Source organism: Morone saxatilis, unplaced genomic scaffold (assembly GCF_004916995.1).
Source record: "Morone saxatilis isolate NCDOM2014 unplaced genomic scaffold, NCSU_SB_2.0 Contig19, whole genome shotgun sequence".
Classification (NCBI taxonomy): domain Eukaryota; kingdom Metazoa; phylum Chordata; class Actinopteri; family Moronidae; genus Morone; species Morone saxatilis.
Window position 1 is genome coordinate 1206902 of NW_023339751.1, and position 25033 is coordinate 1231934.

The 25033-nt window shown below is 39.5% G+C and overlaps 1 protein-coding gene across 1 annotated transcript in view; it reads left to right on the forward strand.

Annotated features, from left to right (window-relative positions):
* LOC118329788 (regulating synaptic membrane exocytosis protein 1-like) overlaps nucleotides 1-25033 on the forward strand; it is a gene marked incomplete at its 5' end in the record, with an annotated part of 61109 nt that overhangs the window by 24831 nt on the left and 11245 nt on the right. The window contains 11 exon segments of the mRNA XM_035664093.1: nucleotides 4761-4801; nucleotides 5495-5608; nucleotides 5709-5808; nucleotides 6313-6436; nucleotides 9769-9815; nucleotides 10739-10854; nucleotides 10942-11072; nucleotides 11476-11647; nucleotides 12133-12280; nucleotides 15082-15244; nucleotides 15942-16046. Coding sequence (XP_035519986.1) covers nucleotides 4761-4801; nucleotides 5495-5608; nucleotides 5709-5808; nucleotides 6313-6436; nucleotides 9769-9815; nucleotides 10739-10854; nucleotides 10942-11072; nucleotides 11476-11647; nucleotides 12133-12280; nucleotides 15082-15244; nucleotides 15942-16046 — 1261 coding nt within the window.

Sequence of the window (25033 nt, forward strand, 5' to 3'; positions counted from 1 at the left end):
GTGTGTATCTGAATGTTTTCCTGTGTGTGTGAGCCCTGTGTGTGTGAGCCCATGTGTGTATCTGAATGTTTTCCTGTGTGTCATGTTGTATTGTTTCCACTTTGCCCTGAGGGGGAGGGGCACACTGAGTGTACATGTGTGTGTGTGTTAGCGTGTCTGCGATGGGGAAGTTTGACCCCACTTGATACCAGGATTGACCTGTGGCCTCACTAGGTCCCCGAGCCTGGGAACACACTGCTGTTTACACTCTAACCTTGTCCAAGCTGGGTTATGTCACTTCACTACCAACTGTTGCAAGGCCCTAAAGGCTAAGGGGTGTAAGTACCCTAAGGGGTGGAGTAATATTCTTAATTCTTGAATTCCAGATGTGGTAGCAGGATCGAACTACCAGTCCTGTTCTGGTGTAGGTTTGCTGCAATGCTACATGCATCTTAAGGTATTAATCTGCTAAGGGAGTTATCATAGAGTCATTGAAAGTCTCCCTGACAACTGTACAAACTCCTTCTGCAACTGAAATTAAGCTGCATTACAGTAGCATAGACTAATTTAAAGTTTTTAAATGACCCTTCCACAAAAAGAAATGTTCAATATCCTTCATCCTTCATCCTCCATTATTCCAAGCAGAGAAATTACTGTATTTCTCTTGAAAAGTGAGAATCTCATATGCCTCTTTTTGATTGGTCATCATATGAATGATTTATTTTTGACAGCGATTTTAATCTTAAATCATTTTCCAGAGCTTTTCATGCACATATTATATCTTCCATGGTATTTACAGTCACTTATAAAGACCATGAGAGTAAAATCTTTTAAGAGCATTTAAAGTTAAGATTACTTTGTCAAACTAACTATAACTATGTCATAAACTATGACTTAAGGTCATAAATTAACTTTTACCTTATCTTGGATTTTAATCTTGCCATCAGCCTCACTCTTGGCTTAATCTGAGTTAAATATAAATAATAATTACAACAAAGACGGGGGCTGTTTGGCTAGGCTGAGCCCCATTTCATCCACACTACTAAACACAATATTAGCCAGGAGCAGCCTTTAGTTTAAGCAGGGCCATCATGGTTCCTTTCCCGGTTCTCTACCTCTCCTCCTGGGGCAACTGCAGCACCCACTGGTCAAACTGGCTGGTTGGATCGTCTCAAGGCCTGAGGCTCTTTAATCCAAAGCAGGCTGCAGCGTTGCCATATTCAAAATCTCCAGGTCCAGTCGATTTTATAAATTTTGGCTCAGCCCCTTAAACGCTGAAACTTTACTCACCTTCATAAACCAACATGAAACTTGGAGAAGAAGAGAGAAAACTGGCCCTTGATGATATGTTATAGTAACTAACTTAAACAGTTCTATGAAAATGTAACCTCGCTCAAATGAGCGTAAATCATTTTTCTAAAAATAGAAGTGATTGTTTACCTTCTAATGATCTCTTATTCTTTTTATTTACCACTGCATTGTTCATGGCTTTTTACAATAATCAGTGACTCCCTAATAACAAAGACAGTATTTAACACGCTGTACAGTATCGGACTATAGTCTTACTCATGCTACATTAAGGCTGCACTTTAACCGGAAGCTAACGTCCATACAGTGTGTTCTGCTCAGACAGAGGGAGCACGCAGCACCAGCCTGGACCCAGGCCAGGCGCTGTGACATCGATCAAGTGGAGGTTTAGGATGAGAGTGTTCTGTCAGGCCGGGTTTTAAACACACCAGCGTGGCAGCGAGACGCTGCCTCCTTTTTTAGCTCGAGACCGAGACCAGGTCAGCTCACAGATGCGGTTGCTGGCAGCCGAGAAGCATCCAGGCATGTAAATCATCGTAAGATCGGTGCAGGAAAACATACACACACACTCAAATATGCAGTCAGTCACAGTACAGTAGATCCTGTTATGATCTGTGCACAAACACTACCAACTCATCAGGAAACACAAATAGTACACACACGAGCACCTTGACTCTCAACTTTTTAACTGCTCTTTATTTATAAACTTTATTTTTTCATTTTTTTATTACCACTAATTACACTATTTATATTTCATTTTAGGAGCCAAGATTAGTTACTGTTAGTATGCCTGTCAACCTCTCTGCCCAGCACATATGCATTTTACTAGGGATGCACCCATATATCAGCCGAACATCGGTACATTCGCCTTGCTGGTTGACATCAGACCATCAAGAGAAATAGACTGAACTTCTACAAGGCAGAGATTTTGCTGGTTCAAATTACAAATGTTTCTACCACATTTTATCAGCTGTAGAAGCTAACTAACATTTACTCCACGAGCTGAAAGAAGGTCGTAAAAGGGTCTTAAATGTGATATAGTGTTGAAAGACTGAGGCTAAAGCTGACAATCCTTGTAGAAGACATGGACATAAAAAGACAGCACTGTCCTGGTACTGCAGCCTAGAGCTAGTTTGTGCTAGCATTAAAGTAAGATAAGGAAAATGTGAGATCAAACTGTTATTTTGTTCTAATGTAATGCTGTTTGGCTGCTTAGCTTACAAACCTCAAACGTCATTCTTTACTTTGTATTTTCAAACCGTATGTTTAACTTTTAATGTTACAAGAGAACAAGGCTTTTTGGATGGATCTTAACTGATGTGTTTACCAAAGTAATGCTGTCACAGGTCCTGTTGTCCTTTCTATAATAGGCTCCATTCTGGTTGTATAGATTCATTATTGATACTTTTATTTTCCCTTGTCAAGAAGATTGTAGAAGAGGCTATATTATACACATACTACTATTTTAATTAAAAATGTATTAGTTATCAGTGTATCAGTTTTCTAAATTTCATACAACCCTGTCTGCACCACTGTGACCTTTCAAGGGGTCCTGACCCCATTGTGAGCTTCTCTTCTTAATACGGATCCCCGTAAGTCTAGAAATACATGTACCCAAGTGGCCCACCCACTGCACAAAATTACGTTCACGCTCGAGTTATGAAACTGAGAACTCGGTCTATCGTCAGAGCGTTTGCTTTAAGATTACATAATGTCACTATAAGTTGTCACAACTCATTAACCTCATAGCCTCCTGGCTCCTAGGAACACTTGGCTCTGTTTTACTCTGTGTCATAACAGTGTCGTCGAGGTCCTGCACACATTTCAACACCGCCCCCCCCGGCCCATGTGTGCAGAGGAGGCTGTGTTTTTGGACTGAAGCAGGAGATGGGGCTGAACCATTGACAATAGTTTGTGTGATTGTCTAAAATTTCCTGCTGGCTCGAGGAAAATGCAGCAGTTCCTGTTGGGAGCTCCCTAAAACCGCTGATACTGAAAGAAATCAATAAAGAAACTGATCATTAGATTGTCCTCGCATTAAGTTTACTGTAGCTGTATTATTACTTCAAGCAGCTATTGAATTGAAATGAAACTCTGACATTTACCAAATTATAGGAACTTAATATTTAGCAAAACAGTCCCTGCTTAAAATCCACTGACCAGCATTTTTCAAAGCTTTCAACTCTATGAAACTGTCTTCATCAGTGAACGGAGCTGTCACAGAGACGTGTCTGTTGGCATCACATCAGAATCACAATTGGTTTTACAGCCAAGCAGGTTTTCATGTACAGTACAAGGAATTAGCTTTGGTATTTTGGTGCTTAAGTAGATAAAGTGAAAAAAATAATGCACTGGAGTTGCTCTCCTCATGTTCAAGAGCTCTTATCTGGTGAAAGAGATGAAGAACATTTACTTTATTAATCACCAGTGCGGAAATCATTTTTCATGTGTTAGCAGGAGCTGGCAAATCAGAGCTCCTACTGCTGCTCTGTGGGTTGGATTTTATTTACATTTTTAGATGCCACGCTGATTACACGTCTTTAAATTAAAGAGAACTGTCTTGAAAATAAAGCAGTCACTAAATGTTGATTTTTTTTATTGATTAAAATTGAAAATAGGGATTCAATTCTGAAATTAAATGACTTATTAATAGACAGAAAAAGTGTATTTTATTTTAAATTTATTTTTTAGACTTACTTTTTCCCTTTAAGTTTTATAATGCATTAAATGCTCATTTAATTACCGGCACTCAAGTTATAATAGCTTTTTGAGATTGATAAATAAAGATAAAAAATAAGACAATTCTTTATTATCCCACAAAGGGGAAATTCAGTTTGTTACAGCAGCAAGGGTTAGTGCAAAGTCAAATTCATGAATTGATTGTATTTAAACAGGATGTAAGTCTATAATAATTCCTTTGGCACAGTCGAGCCTCCATACTTAAAAGTTAATATAAAGGAAAATCTGCATATTTTAATGCTTTTTTGCAACTCTAGTAGACTTCTGGCTCTATTGCTTCATAATGACCATCAACATGAGGTCATCATTTACCAAAGCCTTACAACATGGCATAAATCCTAACATCTAATCTGTAACGTATCTGGAAGGGGATTTAAAGCATTTTAAAAGGCTTAGCTGTCCTTTTGGTATCATCGCTGCCTCGGCGGACTACTTTGAGGCTGAGTCCTGCCACTGCGGTGATAAATTTCTAATTCGAGCCCAGGCCTGAATATTCAATAAACTTAACCCTGTCCACTGTAAACAAATACCTTCTGAAGAGCCCCCAAATTTGGCCGAGCTGTGTATGAGAGGACTCAGGCTGGTATGTACTGTGTATACAGGTTCTGCTGTATGTGTGTGTGTGTGTGTGTGTGTGTGTGTGTGTCTGTGTTTGAATGTATCACAGGGATATGAAGGAGGTCATCGTCTCTACTTCCTCCAAAGTATCTGAGCAGGTCTCTTTTCTCTTGCAGGCGACTGGGAGTGCTACCCACATGACCCCACTGTATGGCATGTAAGTCGCTGGTTTTTATTTGTTTATCGAATGTTTTTTTTCTATTCCACTACAGCGTTTTCAGTTCAGTATGAATTGGTTTGTCAGGCTTTATGTGTATGTTCCTGTTGCGCTGTAAGGTGCTCATTGCTATGTCAGTGTGTACTGAACTTTAATTTGCGTCTCCTGTTGATGAACTTGTCTTTCTGCTTTTGTCTTTGGCTATAGTGATGATAGCTATCACTACCGTTAATTGAAAGTATCCATTCATGTAAAACACTTGACTTCTCATCTGCCAGGCGTTTTTGAACCCAGGTGTTGTGTTATGTCATTTCGATGCTGTGTGATCAGGTGGAGGAAAAATGCATCAAATTGAGATGCAATGTTGCCACTTTTCCCCAACAGCTCTTAAAGAAACCAGACAAGCATTTAGCCTCATTATTAACGGAAATGAACTAACTTAATAACTGTTTTCAAGGGAAACTTTTATCTGCTGATTACAATTTAGACAGTTAACAACTTATTGTCAAAGACAGTCAATATTCTGGCAGATAAGAAACAAGTTTATTAAAACCAAATTATCAAAATACAAAATATCAAAATAACAGTTTAAATGTTAATAATTCTCCAGTAGTAGCTGATTTTGTATTCCTTTGTACATGTTTGTGCCTGTCTTCTGAGTGTCAGCGTGTCTCATGATGTCTCCTGTTCCAGCATCCTGTGACCTGGCAGCCGTCCAAGGAGGGAGATCATCTCATTGGACGAATCACCCTCAGCAAGAGGAGTGCCGCCATGCCTAAAGAAGCCGGAGCTCTGCTGGGGTTAAAGGTCAGAGAGGACACACATTTATAGTTGTGATATTTTTGCAAACGGCAGTCACTGTTGTCTTCTCTTTATATAACATTAATGTCTCTCTGTCTCTCTCTAGGTGGTGGGAGGCAGAATAACAGAGTCAGGGAGATTAGGTGCCTTCATCACTAAAGTCAAGAAGGGAAGCCTGGCCGACGTGGTGGGACATCTCAGAGCAGGTAGTCTAAACAGTCACGTGTCACACTATTTGCAGGTCTGGACAAAGACTGTAAAAGTCATTATGCTCCAAACATAAGGCTTTTAAAAGCACCATGCAGTGTTTGTTCCATGTTAACTGTTAGATTAAGTTGGGCTGTATTATTAAATAAATTCTGATGGGTTTTTTTTTTTTGGCTGTATGGTTTCATATCTTTAATTAGCTTAATCCAGTTTTCACTTAATTGTGTGTTTCTTCTCTACAATGGCCTTACATAAAATGCTGGATAAGTAATTGAAAGGTTGGCAATATATATGTTTTTCTATCTGTCAATAAATGTCAATGAATCTCATAAAAAGGCCGAAACCAATACTCACTAACACACCAGCTGTGTATCCGTCCTTGGTACTGAGAAGTGGACTAACACAAGTGTTAGTTTTGGTCTTTTGGAGATTTATTGACAAAATGAAACATATAGAATAAAGATGAATTATCCTTAGAGATGTGTATGCACGTCTGATTTCAGGGGATGAAGTTTTGCAGTGGAATGGGAAGCTTTTACCGGGGGCAACCATGAAAGAAGTTTACAACATCATCCTGGAGTCTCAAGCTGAGCCTCAAGTGGAGCTGGTGGTATCCAGGCCTATTGGGTAAGTCAGGAATAAAACACTCTCTGTACGCCTGACAGCGTTGTATGTAGGTATTTGTGATACCCTTCAACCCTTCAGTTATAAGTCAGCAGGGTAACCATTGAATTCAACCAGGCAGTGTTGACTGAGGCTCTGACTCAAGAGTTGGCTGACCTCAGATAAGATGTGAGACAGGGACGTGTATTTGTATTCTGACGGCGACTGTGCGACTGCATTCAAAATATTAAAAATAGCCAGCCACTACCTGCTGCAGGAGTTGCCAAGTTTTCGGAACAAGAGATTTCCATTTTGTCCCCTTTAAAAAAGCACTTGTGTTTATTTCTAGGATGATATAAGGTGAATCGTTACTGACAAAGTAAAATCGACCGTAAACTCTGTAAAAAAGACAAGAGGCTTTTTTAGTTGATGCCTTTTAAAAGCTCAACTGAGACGGTCATGAACAGTGCAGCAGGTTGGTCTGCAGCTTGAAAGAATGCCTCAGATTGTATCCTAAAATGTGTTTAAGTAAGTCAGGCAGTGGTTGATATGTCCTCTAAAATTCAGCATCCTCATTTGGATTACATTGATTTATGCTTTTGAGAAATGGATGTAGTTTTTACTAGCTTATCAAGCTGCTTTAAATTGAATGAAGTAGACGTTTTAATTTGTTTTAAGTGGTGGAGTGTGCTGTATTTAGGAAGTATTACATTATCCCCTTCAGGCAGGAAATATACAATATATATGCAGCTCAACAGCCTCATCACTTAAACGATGCTTTCTCTTGATCTAATTCTGTGTAATGATCTATCTCTGGATATCATTTGTTTAAATGTCTTGAAGTCACAATTACTGCAGTATATTTATTGCTGTTGATGATAATTTGTGAAAATGCATTAAGTGTTTGCGAGCAGGTTCAAACTACTGTAGAATAAATCTAATTTGTGTGTGTGAGAGACATTTGGAGATGTATTTAAATGAATCCACAGCCTCAGTTATAGAGATAATAGCTTGTTTATTCACTGTGATATTTGGACCCATTCAACGTATCTCACTCTACTTCAAGAGACAATATTATGTATCCTATAGTTTATTTTACAGGTCAGTAATTTTCATATTATATCCTAATCATTTCTTTGCAAGTTTCCCTGATAAACTAAAATTTGTGTTTAATTGTTTGGGAAATAGACACTTAAATAAATATTAATTCATCATTCATTTCTAATTGAGACTGTTGCAAATTTCACATTTTTGCATGTCAAGCTGACCTGCTGTGCACCGACTTAAAGTGACTTTTGCACACAATCAGTTGGAAGATTTTTAGTTTTAGTTTTTTCATTTGCCATTAGTGATTGGTAACAAGTAACATAGTCCTGAACACTCCAGCGAAATGATTAGCAGATCACATGGACCCGTTAAGTAAAACACTACAGTTTCTATACCTAAAATAAGAATGTCAAATAGGACATGAATTATAAGACGCAGTCTAAATTACAGTGTGTACATTCACATGCTGCACTCTGAATAATTTACTCATTCTTCATTATGCACCTTTATTTTTATTTGATCTTACTTTTTTCAGACTTCTTCAGAATTTTAGGTTTGCTTGATAACTCTTCAGGATAATCTTGTCAAATAAAACACTTAGTTACAAGTTGTGCTTCCATATGTGTGATAAACTATTGTTGTAAGAGAAGTCCTTTTAATGGGTTTAAGATTTGACCTCATTTGCTCTTTGATGGGGAAAAAAAGTTGAATGTATTAATTTCTCTCCAAACACTCGCGAAGGGTGTATAGAAAATATCAGTAAGTAATCTGCCCCTTTTATTAGGACCCTTTGATCCTCTCACGCTTATGGAAACAATTTTGGTTTTGCTGGTACCATTTTGCATCCCTAAATGAACTGAATCCCATTTAGCAGGGATTGCGGCAACTGAACATTGGCTTTTGTGAATATAGCTCTGATTTGTCATCTCCTATTAAATCAAATTGAAAGTTCACTTGAAGGGATGCAAAATGGCCAATGGGAAATGTCCATCAGTGTAGCATTGCTTTTGCAAGCTTTTTAAACTGTTTGTGCAACGTCTGGAATTCCTCTTTTTCATTCCTGGTAAAGTCTGACGATCCCAAAGTGAAATCCAGCACTTACAGTGTCAATTAAGAATTGCTTATTTATTTTTTCTCTTTAATCTCTTGGTTTGGAAGTTGGGAAATTGGGATTCATAAAGCAAGCAATTTTTTTTAATTTCATTTACATTTTTCAATTTTTGATTTTGGAATGGGCAACCTAGGGTCCATGAAACACTTATCAGTTTAATATTTGTTTTTAAAAGCAAATGTTGAAATATATAAAAACTTGAAACAGTTCAACATTTTGGGAGATTATTTGCTTTCTTTATGTGTGAAATGAGAAGATGGACATCAATCCCATGTTTTTTTTATGTTAAGTACAACACTGGAGCTGAGAGGCGATTAGCATTGCTGCTTTCAGACTTTATGCTATGCTAAGCTAACCATCTCCCCACTCCAGCTTTGTGCTTCAGAATCAGTTTTATTGCCAAGTAAGTTTTCACATACAAGGAATTTGCCTTGGTATATTGGTGCATAATGATAAACATAGAAACATATGAATAAAAATTAAATAAAAATTTGTACAAATATAAAAAGAGACAATATGTCACACAGACGTTTCAGTGGTACCATCTTCTCGTGTAACTCTCAGAAAGAAAGTGAATATATGTAAATGACCAAATGTTGAGCTGTTACTTATGAATCTATGATAAAGAAAAAATCATAGAATATCAGTTTGTTGCCCCATGGGTAACCAAAGAAACCCCTGACTGGTGGGGCTGCAAATTTAAAATACTGAAGTTTTTCCACCTTTTACATTTTGAAATTCTGACAAATGAAGCTGATAAGTGTTACACAGATTGCCATGCTTTCTTTATATTACATGAAGCTGGTGCCGTGGATTCTGGTGTTTCCCATGGGACCTTTTAATTGTAGTGGTGGTGATGGATAAGAAATTATGATGGTGTGAACAGAATTGAGCTACCGGTTCCATCCATTATTATTTCCGATGATCATTGGCCAGACTAAAATGTCTGAGTGAGTCTGGGAAACATTGCAGTCATGAGAAGAACTTTGCTCTACTGACATCTTCCCTTTGCTTCTCCATGTTTAACTACACGATATTTGAATCTCCAAATAACTTTGAATTACAGTTTCTTCCAGTAAACTACTACTACATTTATATGCATGTGTGCCTGTGCATCGAGAACACTACTAACTTTGTTCAGTCCAGCTAGAGGCCAGTACGAGAGTGACTGACGTGATCTCTGCTGCTTCTTTTGCAGTGATATCCCAAGAATCCCCGACACGTCCCACCCTCCATTAGAATCTAGTAGGTATCTCTGTATTTTTATCTCTGTCTGCCTGATTGTTATTGAAGTTATTTTTCTTTAGGAGGAAGCTTTGTGGGAATGTTTATTTAATTTTTTTGTACAGTACAGTTTGTTCAGGTTCATACATTAACATAGTCTCAGGATATTTTATGCACAGAAATACAATAGAGATGACATATAGACAGAAGTTTGATTGTGTGTTAAACCTCTGTGCTGATTAAAGTTAAAATGTATTTAAATGTATTTATTTTCGAGAAAGAAATCTATGTTTATGTGTCACCCATGGAGCTGGAGCCAGGAGGTGATTAGCCTAGCTTAGCATCGAGACTGGAAACAAGGGGAAACGGCTAGCCAAGCTCCGTCCAAAGTTTGAAAATACATCTATCAGCCCCCCTAAAGGACTAATTATCACTTTGTGTCTCATTCCTGCCATCTGCACACAAACTGAAATGTATAAACACTCATTTTACACAGTGGGGTGCAGTGAGATCCTAAAAAGACATTGGATTATTGAGTATTCATTCTTTGTGACTTTAACCAGTAAGGTTGCTAACTGCTAGCTTTGCAGAAAATTCATTATGTCAAAATCTATGACATCAAGAGTGCAGAAAAGGGGGTCAGCTTTAGTCAGTCTTTAAATGATACTTGATCATGAGAGCATAAGGTATATGAGGCCCCAATACTTCTAAACAAAAGCCTATCAGACTCAAAGTAGGTCAGCAGCTTGGCAATTTGTCATCCTGACAGGTTAGCTGTGGAATGGTCTGTTCTCTTTTCATATGAAATTTTCCAAGGAAAGGAACTCTTAATGCTGGACATTACGTACTTGTTTTAGAATTGGACCAGATCTCGTTATCTCACATTTTCCCTCCCACTCTTATTTAGACTTTTTGTCCTTTCTGAAACATTTTTGTCTTCATAGCAGGTTCCAGTTCTTTTGAGTCCCAGAAGATGGAGAGACCGTCCTTAAATGTCCTGTCTCCCTCCAGTCCCGGGATGCTCCAAGATGCTCCGCAGTTGATGCCGGGGCAACTCTCAGTGAGTGTGAGCACTTTGAGTGTGTTGGTGCTGTTGGTGTGTTAAGATGAAGCATCAGATTTGTTTGTGCGTGTGTTTCCCACCCAGGTGAAGCTGTGGTACGACAAAGTGGGCCATCAGCTAAAAGTCAACGTGCTGCAGGCTGCGGAGCTTCCTCTTCGGCCTGACGGGCGGCCCAGGAGCCCCTACGTCAAAATGTACTTCCTTCCTGACCGCAGGTATGCCAGCAACCACTTCAGTCCTAGTAATGAAAATGATTAAAATGGGATCAGAAATTAGTTTTGATGAGTCAGATGGACACAATACTCTCTGCCACAGTAGTTTCTCCTCGAGCTTAGAAGGAGAGCTTGAAGCGATGGAGTTGCAATCAGTTACACTGCTAGATACCAGTAAATCCTCCACACTGGACCTTTGAAGTGGGGTCTGTATGTTCTGTAAAGCATTGATTGACAGTTTTGGGTTTCCTCCTGAAAAAGGAGTAGAGTAAATTTAGATGAATGAGGCACAAGCAAGCTTCTGATTTGTGTGTAGGAAGTTTTTTCTGCACACAGGACAAACAGTAAGTGTGAGTCAACTGAAAAGGGAACTTGGTTGGCTCAGTGTCTGTATTTTCTAACACAGTGACAAGAGCAAACGAAGGACAAAAACAATGAAGAAGACCTGTGAGCCCAAGTGGAACCAGACGTTCGTCTACACTCACGTCCATCGCAGGGATTTCCGCAACCACATGCTGGAGCTGACTATATGGGACCAACCCAGGTCACCAGAGGAGGACAGCACCTTTATGGGAGAGGTACCCCACACACACACATACAAACACACACACAATTTTTTAGTTTCTAGTACAGTATCTAGATGTTTTAAGACATTTTAATATCTTTTTTGCTAATAATTTAGAAACAGAGTCAAAGGGATATTGTAGTTCGACATAAAATAGATGATTATAGTATTAGTGACTAGCTGGTGAACATAGTGGAGCACTTGGATGCTAAAGTTCCAGATATTTCCCTCAGGAGTTGTTAGAGAGCAAACTAGAGGTAAAACGAGAGGCAATATTGGACTTGTCACTTGTTCAAGTGAATTATAATACATTAAAAACATTGACCTGCACCTCTTCTTCTGTGCCAGAACATTTTTGCACTAAATACAAAGACAGCGGGTGTTTAGAGCAGCACACGTAAAAGCTTTCCTGATGTATTTTCATAAACAGCTTCTACTGTCTGTGTTACATCAACCAGCTGCAAAACATTTACTCACTGTGGACTCTGACTCGAGCAGATCCTGATAGAGCTAGAGACGGCCTTACTGGACGACAAGCCTCACTGGTATCCACTCCAAACCCATGATGTCTCATCCATACCGCTGCCCCGAGCCTCCCCTTACCTGCCCCGACGACACACAGACACCTCCGGCAAGAAGCTGCAGCGTAAGTCTGAGTCTGTGAATGCCCTTAATTGTGTATATATATATATATTTTCTGTACATGTGGTACCTATGTCTCTGTTTGGTGTTGGCGTTGTGTGTGAGTGTGCGTGCATGCATCACTATGAGAGAGAAAGGTTTGTGTGTGGTTCACTATCAATGAGCAAAGTATGTCAATGTCTCTTTTCACTACCCTTCCCTAATACTGCATTTGTGCCTGGATACGTGCATGCGTATATGTGTGTGTGGTGTATACACATCTATGTGTGTCTGTGTGTGTGTGTGTGTGTGTCTATGACTGTTTAGGTTCTCAGCGTGTTACAGAGCCTGAATTTGATGAGGGTACAGCAGTAATGTCTAAAGGTGGGTGGGGATCGTTTCCTAGCATTACATTTAGTGTCTCTCACAAACTGTTCTTATTTGTGGTGTTGTCATTGGGGTTGCTTGGCTGGAACAGGGGGCATGGGATCGCTGTTAAATTTTCTATGGAATACATTTTATGCTAAAATGTATTCCATAATTTTGTGCATACATGACAAGAAGCCCTTTCACTGGTAAGCAAAGGTTGCACCAGCTGACAGAAGCTAAAGAAAGGATCAATTAGGATCTGAAAAATTGTTCATTTGTTTTGTTGAAATTAAACTAGAAATATATCCGTCCTTCTAGGACTTTATGCGCTTCTTTTGGGGTTGTTGCAGCCTAAAAGGCCTGATTTCACTGCAGCTTTTCTAAAAAACGTGTGTTGTGATGTTTTATGACATTGTTTTGCAGAGAAAGTGAGGATTGCAAAAATAGTTGCAATTATTGTTATTTTTTGTATAATTTGTTGCACATGTCTGCATGGTCTCCATCTTTACAACTAGAAACAAGGTAGTGAGTGTGGTGACGTATGGCTGAACTATTGCGCAGAAACTTCAGTGATTACTCAAATTTGCGGAAAAGTAGCAGTGATAGGACAGAATTGCAAAGTCGTGCAAGGTTACTTTTTGTGATCGCAACTTCCTGGAGGGACTGATATATACAGTAAACTGACCCTAAAGTCTTTACATGACATCAAGTCTTTGGTCACTTAAAAACTGTACTACTGTAAAAATTATACTGTGTGATGGGCCACCACAAATAAATTCCGTTTATGGGGAACACTGTTACGTATGTGTGTCATAGACTACATGTTTGCATGGGGTGGAGAGCATCCAGGCTCCGTGGTCCAATCAGACGTTGTTGTGCCTCAGATGAGCTCTGAAACGGGGCTCATCTAACATATAGTTTGTACACATTCATTTGATAAGCAAACTAAAAGATAAATTGCTACCATGTATGTTGAAACACTCAGCTTTTGTTTTGTGTGTGTATCAGTGTGCTGCTGTAGATGTGTGAGTCTCTGTGTGTTAGGGTTGGACTGATGTATAGAGTCAAACTGAATGAATTATCTAACATTTTCATCAAATACCATTGTGATGCCATAGTCTATTGGCTATTTGACACACTGATGTCAATATCAGCTATATCAGTCAAACCCTATAATGTGTCTGTGTTTCTTGATAATGAATACCCAAATTAAAAAGAGAGACAGAAGGGATGGAAAAATACACCACATCCCTTTTGCCAACTTTTTGTTTTAATTTTCATGCATGGTAGGAATAAATGAAAGACCTTGGTAGTACTTTCCAAAGTGAACCCAATGGCCCACTGTGAGCTTTGAGGTGCTTTTCTCTTGGAAATGAAACCAGCAACCTTGGGACCACAACAAAGCCTGACACAGTCGCACCGATCCCTTCAAGGCTGATCAGTCTCTCTATTTATATTTTTATCTTCAGAGATAGTTCCAAAAAAGATTTATTTTTTATTTTTTACTACATTTGAAAATACAGGGCACAGTAATGAAAAATAGCCAGCTGCTCTTCTATTATTAGGCTAATCTTTAAATAGTTTGCATCCTTGAGACACAATGTCCTATTGTTGTTGTCATACAATATGTTTAATGGTATCAGGTTCCATGCTGATATGTTAGCATGTACACTAAGTTATCTCTTGGTAATCTAAAATTAATCTATATAAACTGACATCTGCATTTGAATGCAGATTCTGAAGGCATGGGACCAAGATTTTGGCATCTGAAGTCTTCTGATTTTGGGTTGTTTTTCGAGTAGTATTGACTAATTACTTTTAAGCAGGTTTTAGCTTTTTTAAATTTCATTATTTTTCATACGCAGATATGTCTTTATAGAGATTAGTCAAAATGTGTCTTTCTCGTCATTCTCGTGTATGAAATTGCTAATCTGATTATTACTAATCTGATTGCTGAGTAGGTCTAAGCCTGGATATCTGTTGCCTGCACCGCAAACCCACAAACATTGTCTGTTGCCCCTATAGGCTAAATTGTCATCAAACGGTAGCCGATGGCTTCCAAGATGATCCAAACCCAGTGCAGGAATGGCGGACCCCGCCATTACCAATAAAAACTAGATGGAGAAATAATTACTGAATATAAATACCTTGAGTTATTATTGATACCATAAATAGTTAATGAACATTTTAGGGAATATAGTTTTCTACTTTCTGATATATTTGGGCATCTGCATGAAGATAATTTATATTCTGCACTATTGTAAAACTTAATGTGTAATTGTTGAGGTTGTTGTAGATTTTGCTTCACTGTAAATCAACTACAGATCGGGGCTCTAATGGCCTACACCTTGTACACCTTCCTTGACATTTTTTTACATTTATTCCTTAGCACACATTTACTAACGAGAGTGTGAATCTTTGTTTGTGTACGTGCACGTGTACATTCGCACCCAGCAGCGGATGGGCGTGGCAGAGAGAGGCAGCGAGAGCCCACGTCCACCCTGGAGGTGCCGGACCAGCAGAGGACGCCCACCCATCACATACGTTCCCGATCGGTCTCCCCGCACCGTGAGGAGCAGGGACGGATCCGTTCACGGCCAGCCAACATTCCCACCCAGAGGTGAGGGTTAAAGGATGAGACAAGATTTTATTCTTTAAGGAACAAAATGCCAAATTTGAACAGTTGCGCATTCTTTTACATGAATCAGTTTGAGGAACAACAGGACTGAAACCCTCCTGTAAGCTTAAAAAAAGGCTTTAAAACAGACATAAATTTAGCCTTTTAAGGAGAGTTGAGGCTACGGTTCACAGTGGTTGTGATGAATTCCAGACGTCACAAGTTTATGCACATATAATACACGTCTTTGCTGCCCATTTGTGTATTTAGTATGCTTTAATTGGTCATATTTTAGTCAAAATATGTTTTAATACGCTGCTTTGGTCTCCTACTGTAGTGACACGGCTGTGTGATAGGGTTGAGGTTTAAAATCAATAACTGTTCAGAGGTGGAAAGCATGGCCTGACGTCTGATAATGGATACTAATAAAGGACCAACCTGGTGAGGAGACATTGGTCACTTGTAAGAGGTAAAAGCAACATGGTAGTGCGAGAGTGGAGGAGTTTGTTGGAAGCCGGCAAACAGAGTCCATCTACTAATGAAATGTCTGTCTGATGCAGAACACGCAGTGCTGCCAGCTCTGCTTTTACTGGCCGGGCCAAATGAGCCTCGCCAAGAGTCTGCCGCAATACCGTCCGACCACTAACCTGACATAAGTCTTTCTTTCTTTCCTTTCTCCTTTCCTATCCTTTCTTTTTAGGAGTCTGGATGATGAGCTTCCTCACACTCGTCGTTCTCGTTCTCCAACCCGCTACTACGACGCTGCCCGAGGTCGCCACCAGGAGGACGAGTACCTGGATGACAGGTGTGTGTGTTTGTGTGTGAGCACCACTTGTAATAACCAGTTAGACTCAATGTTTCTAGTGTTTGTCAAATAAAGTGACACTGTGATTTTTTTGTGTGTGATGTTATTTGTTGGTATGTGACGGCAGATATTGTGCAAAACTGTGTGACTGCAGTAGAGATTCTGTTTTTAACTCTAAGAGTGAATGCCAGTCATGAAACTTCCTAAAATAAGTTTTTTATTTATTTAATGAAACTGTTATTTTCATTTATTATATTTTATAATAATAATAATAATATAATATATTTTCCTGATTTAGTTTTTCCACCTTTCTTTCACTGAATTTCCCCTTTTCACAGCTTGATCAAGTTTGTTGCAGTAGCTATCCGTTGATTTTCATAAAGTGACTTTAGAGCAGTGTTAAGAAAATGCGGCTTTGGTTGCAAAAATCTGTGGCTTTTCTGAGTGTGTGTGTGTGTGTGTAGCAATCAGCGACACCTTCTCTTTCCTATTCACCCTCTTCTCCTTCTGCTCTTGTGGTTTTTTGACTGTTGTTGATTTCCTCATGTGTCATCCATCCCCATGGTAACCACAGTGAGGTCATCATGATCCACCAGTCAATGCGAGGCAAAAGTGCAGAGTGCCTCCACACCAGGTAAACTGGCCAAGCACAACATATTTTTTTTTACATTTGGGTTCTGGTTCAGTTGTAGTTTTGTTTGCGTAGTGTTTCTTTCTTTTTTCTTTTTTTTTTATCAGATTGTCTCTGAATTGTTAAATCAATCATTGAAAATAGTCTTTAAATAAGGGATGAGAAAATACCAGCCTCTTTGACTTTGCTGTAGAAGCAAAATAAGTGTTGTGAAAGTAAATTGTGTGTCATTTGTGTGTATACAGTCTAATGGTTACATAATGTTCTTTTTCAAAACGCACTTAAGTAGAAGTCAAATTGTGGGCTGGACTGTGGCGATAGTTGAATTGTTTTATTATTGTCAACAAATCCTATGAAAAAATACCAGCACTGTCTTCAATGTCCATCCCCTGTCTGTGGCTCTGAAGCCCATTTCTTTATATGGAAAACTGAAATCTTTAAAAACTGGTCAAGAATATGTAGTTTTCTTTTAGAAAAAGAAAAGGCAAAGATCCAACTGGGCACTGTAGTTTTTAACAAACATTACTCAGACAGGTGTAAATACTTTCTGGGGGACTATTTTCAGCTGCGTATTAATCCATATCTGGTGCTCTAGGCAGTTGGATGGTGAATGTGGGATTGAGTCAAAATGAACTACAGGATTTGTTGACAATTTGGAAAATACAGACCATAATCAATCACTGACTTGACCATATTTTCCCCGTAATTTTGGGAAATGTGGACAGTCAGGGAAGTAGCAGGTGGGGAATAAGCAAGGAAAGGTGTTTACTGACATTTGATGATATGGCATGTTATGAGGGGAAATTCAATGTATAAACAGGTAGATTAGATTGAGGAAAGGAAGCCACAGAGATGGTTGTTTAGTTGTACTTCTGCCTCAGATCCACAAGAGGACACTACAGGACCACCCTTGCATTCAGACTGTGCTTCATTCTCAGCATGCTGCCATTCTACAACCAAGCTAACAGTATGGCTGGCTAGGGCTAGAGTCAACACCAAATGTTTGTTCAGCGACTTTGTTATGAAAGGATCCATCAAAATTTACTCTTGGCCCTCCAGAAGAAATCAAATACCAATTCTGTCTTTTCCTCTTGATTAAAATTATTCAGAGGCCTTTTCTTTGTTTTCATATCCTGACACAGTTTGAGATATCAAGGCTTTTGCTGTCATTTAACATTTGCGTGTCAGACGTACTGTAGTCACCTTCACATGGGTCTTAAATTGCACTCAGCCAAAAATAGGTAAGTTACACGCTTGAGAACACATCTGTATGTATAATTAGAGGCTCCTCCTCATACAACCATACCTCTTACAGAAACATAACAATCCAGTAACACTTTCTATTTGTACTTTGTATACACATGGATGTGTTTGCGGTAGAGGGGTGTTTTTAAGCGTGTCAGTAGAGATGAGAGCCGGCTTTTGTTGCTTGTTTGCCCGTCACACGGTGCTGTAGTTCTACTTGCTTACGCTGCAAAAACCTACAAGCTTAGCCAGTGATTTTTGCAAGGAATGCACTGTTTAGAAACATGTCAGACGACAATATGACTGCAAAGACATAACTCACAGTACTGAAATGTGAAACTTACCTTGCTTTTGAAAATGGAATAAATCAGCTCCGAATAAGCTTAATAACATACTGCAGAGTACATGAAATCACTGGATAAGTTGGCACCTTTCTTTGACCTATAAAACTTTCTGTCTTTGCAAACAGTCCCACACACTTGTTTTTTTCTCCTCTTCCGCCCATTCCTCCCATTATCCTACTTCCATCTGCTGCATGCATGCTAACATCAGGAGATCTACTAGGCACAATAACACACTGCCACCTAAGATGCCACTTTTGTTCAACGGTATCCACAAACACACAAACAGGTAAGTCCACAGTTATGGGCTCAGTATGCTTCAACAAACAAAGTGTTTATACCCCGACGTGGTTTTCATTTCTTTAAACAATCTCCTCAGTGTAACTTAAAGATCTAATATATAACATATCCGCATTAAAATGTCTATAAACGCTGGACCTGTGTGGTATATTTTAGTATAAGTGGTGTACTCACATTATCCCACAATGTTCAAACACCGAGAAATCTGTCCTTTTATTCAGGTAAAAGTATGTTTCTGTGCTTCTCTCTGGTTGCTATAAGTCGGCCGATGTGACCAAATGTAACGTGAATTAAACTTTAACTTTCCGCCTGAGTCACGTCACATAGATTTTCATCAGCAGTTGTGGAGACGGCTCTCATGATCCCATGCAACTTCACAATGTCATCAAACTTCGTCTTCTGTTATTGTTTTCATGTGAAAGCAAGTAGAAATTACATATTGTACACTGAACTTAGAAACATGGGACTCTCCTGGATAATGTAACAATTCTATTATTATGTTATGACCAACAATTCTAATTATTTCCACTATTCCATTATTTCCAGCCTCTGCAGCCTTTGCTATGAGTCACCTAAAACTGTCTATGAGGAAAAAAGACTTCTTCTCATCATCCTCGTTCAAATCAAGTCTTTTGCGGGCCTACGCAATGAATTGTGATAAAGTGATAACGGGGCACAATTTTGGAGAGTCTCTTCTTAAGTTCAGACCCAGCCTACTTTTACACACCCAGCCAATGGCTGCTTGAAGAGGGCGCGATTGTCTCTGTTTCGGAAAGTAACAAAAATTGACGCAGTATCGCAAAGTGTTTAGACAATTCAACCAGCTCTGTTTGAAGCATACTGAGGCCTTTAGACTCTCAGTGGTGCCAGTATGAACTTTTCCTAAAAGCACACAATCCTTTTATTGTAGTAAATGTTAATAATCTCCGATATGAGAGTTGGGATATCTGCCAAACTGTTCATATTTATGGTAGAAGACACGAAAGCTTGCGATCTATATAAGCCTGTGGACTTCCTTTTATGTAAGTATTTACTACAGCAGCAGGAGCTTCACATTTGTTTCCAATCTGAACTTCCTTTTCTTCATTTTGTTTCGTTTGCAAATGCATGCTATTTTTTTTTTTTAAATTTTTATCTTGTGACTAGTTCCTCGCTGCCTGCATGTCGAAAGATAAGCTCTGTCGTGGGATCGCACGTGGTCATGGCAACGCGCTGCTCCATCACACACCGCGTTGTAATGTTCACAGATGAGGTGACAGTTAGGTAAGACACACACATACATGCGTGCAGATGATTATTGATGGGTAAACATATGAGCCTAACTCGTGCCAGGTTGGTAGGATAGTGTAGAGAGCAGTCCAACCTTTGCCATGACAATCACACCGTACTCCATCTTCATGAAGAATTACAAACTCTCCCATCCTTACGCCAGCCAGAAAAGTTAGGGTTTATTCCTCAGACTAGGATTATGATTTTGGGAATCTAACCGAACTTTCTTTTAAAACATTTTTTCTGTTTGTCCATTCTTTTTCTCTTTGTGTTTGTTTCTGTCCTCCTCCTGTCTCCTCCATTGGATGGCATGTTGTGCTGTGGTGCCTCTAGTGATCTGCAGCCTTCTCTGGACAGGGTTAGGAGCGCTAGTGCCAACTGTCTGACTCCAGACAATCATGCCCCCTCACCAGAGACTGAAAGGTACCAGCCTCTGTCCCCACCACCCCTCCTGTAGTGCTCCAGTAGTCTCTTATCCTTTACCTTTCCTGGTCTTTGCAGCGCTTTCCCCTCTGAATGGTCCTACACTAGCTTCTCACTCTACCCAGACCCCATCGCTGTACACCACTCTACTCTTCCTATCTGCTGGGACTGTTGTTCTATCAGTAGTAATACTTTTATTTGTTCAGTTTTAGAATTGTTTAACTCTAGAAACATTTTGACAAATTTCATATCATTGATGTATGACTATCTTGACACCTTCATCAGCCCATCAAAGAATGAGCACTGAGAAGTGCGATTGGCACCAAAACAACCACATTGGTGCACCTTTTCTTGTGCACCTTAGCTTAATTGCTCTATCAAAAGATGAATCACTTCACCAATCAGCCTCCTTTATGTTTACTTTACACAGTCCAGTCATTGGTAAAATACATGATGCTTCTCATTTGTTAGCTTCAATCCTTATGTAATACCAGTAATACCAGCATGACCTTTCCCAGTGTCACCAAGGTCTATTTATTAAGACTGAATTCTGAGAACAGCCGTCCTGCTTGATCCAAAGAGATTTCTGGTGCCAGTGCTGCTTTCACGATGAACCATCACCCACAATGTAATCAAAATACCTTAAAGGATAGGTTCCAATTTATTCAAGTCTGTTTTATTACAGTCCCCCTATGCCATATATATGTTGAAAGAGGTGTGGCTGGCTGTATTCATTCATCCTGTCCATACTAGGTGGGGAAGTGATTCGTAGTGTGACTACACTGTAAAAGATAAGGGCAGGTATCTTGGAAGTCACATGTTGGTTTATTGTTGGTGTTTAGTTCAGGCAACAAATCTACATGCGACTGCCAGGACAGAAGAAAACCTAAAAAGGGAATTTTGTACTTCCCAAATAACCAGATTCTTCCCTCAGGAGTTGATGGACACCAAAACAGTGCCAAAAGCGAAGGGAAATTGGACTTTTATGTGTTTTATGCGTTGGGTGGCCAGAAACACACCTCCAAGTATACACTACTGTTGCTCCATGTCTGCTGGATGTGTAAATAGGCAAATGTTTGCTGACATGAACTTTGTAAGATGAGTGTATGTCAATGTTGTGTTTACAGCCCGCGCCGCTGCCCCCAAGTAGCCAAAAAATACTTGTAGCCATGGCTGGCACAAAGAGACTTAGGGAACTTTTCACTTTGTGCATACCGAGTAATGGAATAGCAAGGCTTTCTGATTCTGTAATGGCTTGCTGATTTGATTATATGGGTGATATATTTTGTATGTGTACACATAGAAAATCTTTGTCCCATTCCCTGCCCCGGAGGCGTCCGGCAAGTCCCAGGATTCTTATCCAACATGCTTCCCCTGAAGATGACAGGTACCCTTTTGTGGACCCCCAACTGCTTCCTCTTAGAGCTTGACTTATGCCTTAAAATCACACACTGTATGACCCAAACCCTAAAGGTTTTTGTTGAACTGTAATAAAGGGGGAAAAGCTTTTTTAAAAGGCACAACATCACCACCCAATATGTCACCAATGTCCAAGATTTGTTTTCAGTAAAGTAAGTAACACATTCTTTCAAACCTGACTGAAGTCCTGTGGGTTCAGTTGGGTCTTATTGGGTTCAGGCAGATGTCAAGCTCTATCTCATATTCGCAGCTAACAATCTCTTTGCTGAGTCCTGATATTTCTGTGACCAGCTGACTTGTGAATTTGTAACCTAATATATTCCAACTCTTTCTATTTTGATTAAAGTGTAGTGAGTGACTTTATCTTGTATCATATAAACCATTTACGACTACTATGGCTGATTAATTAAATGCCTTTAAAAAAAATAGTTCAGCATTTTGGGAAATATTCACTTGACGAACTTCACTAATGGAGACTTAGATTTGTGTGTTAAATATGAAGTTATAATCAGGAGACAGTTAGCTTAGCTTAGCAGAAAGACTTGGAGTTCTTATGGGGGAAACGTCTAGCCTGGTTCTGTCCAAAGGTATGGATTAGGAAACAAGACCTAACGTGTTAATTAGTGAGATTTAAAGGCGTTTGGTTACCTGGAACATAGCCAGGCTAGCTCTAGCTAGCTTCTCTTTATGTTAGGCTATGCTAATGTCTCCTGGCTTTAGCTTAATATTTAATGGACAAATACAACAGTGGCACAAAATGCTGATCTATTACTTGAAACTTGCTTTGAACTAAAATTATTTTTTTGAAACTAATAATAGCTGCAGTTGCAGCTGCAAGGTTTCACTTTATTTTAACAAATACAAGATAAAATGACAAGCTATTCTTGTCACTTTCAATTTAGCTTCCTGTTGCTAACCCTACACTCCTGGTTTGTGGTCAATGAGCTGGACACAGTGAGAGTGAACACGATATACAATTTAGAACTTGTCTAAATAAAAGTCCCATAGGCGCAGACAAGTTCTACTTTGTTTAATACTTTGTCACTCACATTGTGTAAAGGGTTTTGCTTGTATGGTTTTCAGCCTGTGGGTGGTGTTTTTCTGGTTTGCCATTTGTTGCCGAGAGTTGTAGCGACAGTTTTCGTCCCTGGTTGTGGTTGTTGTCGCCGTAATTTTGTCCTGTGGCTTTCCTATCCTTCCTTCCCAGTTCTTAGTGGCTGGTTTGTGCTCTTCTGAACTTCTGGTAGTTTGTTCTGGTTATGGTGTGAAATCCTGCCTTGTTGAGTTTGCTTCCTGCAGTCTTTCCGAGTGTACTTTTTGTTCTGGGAATTGCATCTGCAGCTTCTGTGTGCTCGCCTTCTCCTCTCAGTCTTTGAGAAGTCTTTCTTTTTCAAGGCTTTGTGCTCAGCAACAACTTAGAATTCATGATGTCCATAATTCATATCAGAAGTGTGTGTGTGTGTGTGTGTGTGTGTGTGGCGGTACATGTATCATCTTTGTCATCTTCATGTCCATGAATGGAGAATATGGATGCTACTTCCTACTCAAGAGACTTTGATTCACCTCAGTACAAAGAAGAGGTACACACACTTATGTGCACACACACTCACACACACACAGGCACATTTACAGATGAAGCATGAGTGTGCGACACCCCTTATTCATATCACCATCATACCATCCATCACAGCATGCCTCCTATTTCCTGTTTTCCAGATCATAAACTTATAAGGCCAATGACAGCCCCCCTGAGAGTCAGACTCTTCTAAATCTAAATGATGTATCCTCCATCATACTCTCTTCCATCGTCTCATCCATCCATCCATCTTTTTTTTTTTTTCCTTTTGTGTATTGTTCCCTTTGCTCATTCACCATTCTCCAGGCAGCCTCGGACCCTGGAAACACCTGAATGTCAGACTCTTGGCAGGAAGCTCTCTGACAGTGGCAGGTAAGGCATGTACTGTACGCTCAGCACATGTCAAACAGTAATGTATGAGCTCATTTTTTTTTCAAACCACTTTTCAAACCCACTCACCAAGAAGTTTTTTTAAGTTAGTCTGAAGCTCCACTGGGACGGGTTTAACATTACAGAGGAAGGTGGGGGATTAAATAGTCACTGCGCTCCTTTGTAATTTAACTCATAGTGTTGGACAGCATTTTAACCATAGTGACATTACAGGATATGGTCCGTAATAAACACGGACATTCAGCACGACAAAGCCAAAAGCCAAAAGCCAACCCGGGGGGGGGCACAGAGGGAGAGACATGAGGCAAACATACTGCGTGAGATGAATTTGAGTCAAAAGTCCTGCGTGGAATTCGAATGGGACTTTAGACTAAAGTAAGGATTCTATTATTATGGCCATTCACATAGACACAATAAATCATAGACCTTGTTGGACAGTTGAAAGGTAAACATTTATTGGTATTTAACTGCCAGATGGGGAAAGATTCAAATTAGTTTATGTATCTTTTGAGGCATTTACTTCATACAAAATTCTGGTCATTAGTATAGGTGAGTTTATAGCATTTCTCATTAAATACTGACTGACCATTGTCTTCTCATGGTCAGAGAGACCCCATAAAGTCACACTGATTGTTGGGGACATAATAACACATGATGCCTCAACCCTGTCTCCTAAAAGTGAAGTTTTTATATAAGTAAATGTTCACTGGCAAAGTATGACGCGTCTTTTCTAAACAGACCAACATTGCCATGCTGCTAACTTATTGCTAACGTCAGTGTTGACTGCGTTTATATTTAAACCAAGACCACTATCTTGCCCTAAACTAAATTCAACATAACGATTAATATTAATCATGCTTTAGTTGCCATGATGTTTCCTTCAAAGTGTATTTGTTGTTGAAAATTAGTAGTGTGTAAAGGTCATTTTTAGGAGACATGATTGGATGATAGTGGTCCTTTAATAACATTAAAGTAGCTCAATCCATTTTCTCAGTCCTCAGGCAGTGTCTACTTGTTAACCACACATTGGACAAGTTAACTGAAGATTAATGCTTACCTGCAAGCAAGTTGTCTCCTAATGTTTCATTTTACATTATTTGGATAACCTTTTATTTATTTGTATTCTGTTGCTTTTTTTCCTTCCTCCATTTTTCCTCGACCCCATGTTTCTTCCCATTTTTTGTTCCTGCATGCTGCTGCTCACACACGGGGCTGCGGGGCTTTGGGTTTGTATGGCACTCGTGTGACTGTGTGTGTGTGTGTGTGTGTGTGTGTGTGTGTGTACCAGAATCAAACCCACCTCCATCTTAAGGGGCTCCAGAGGAAAGAAGCCCCCACTGCGGCCCCTTGGTAAGGGGATTTCACTTGAATGAGTGCCCCCCTCTAACCCATT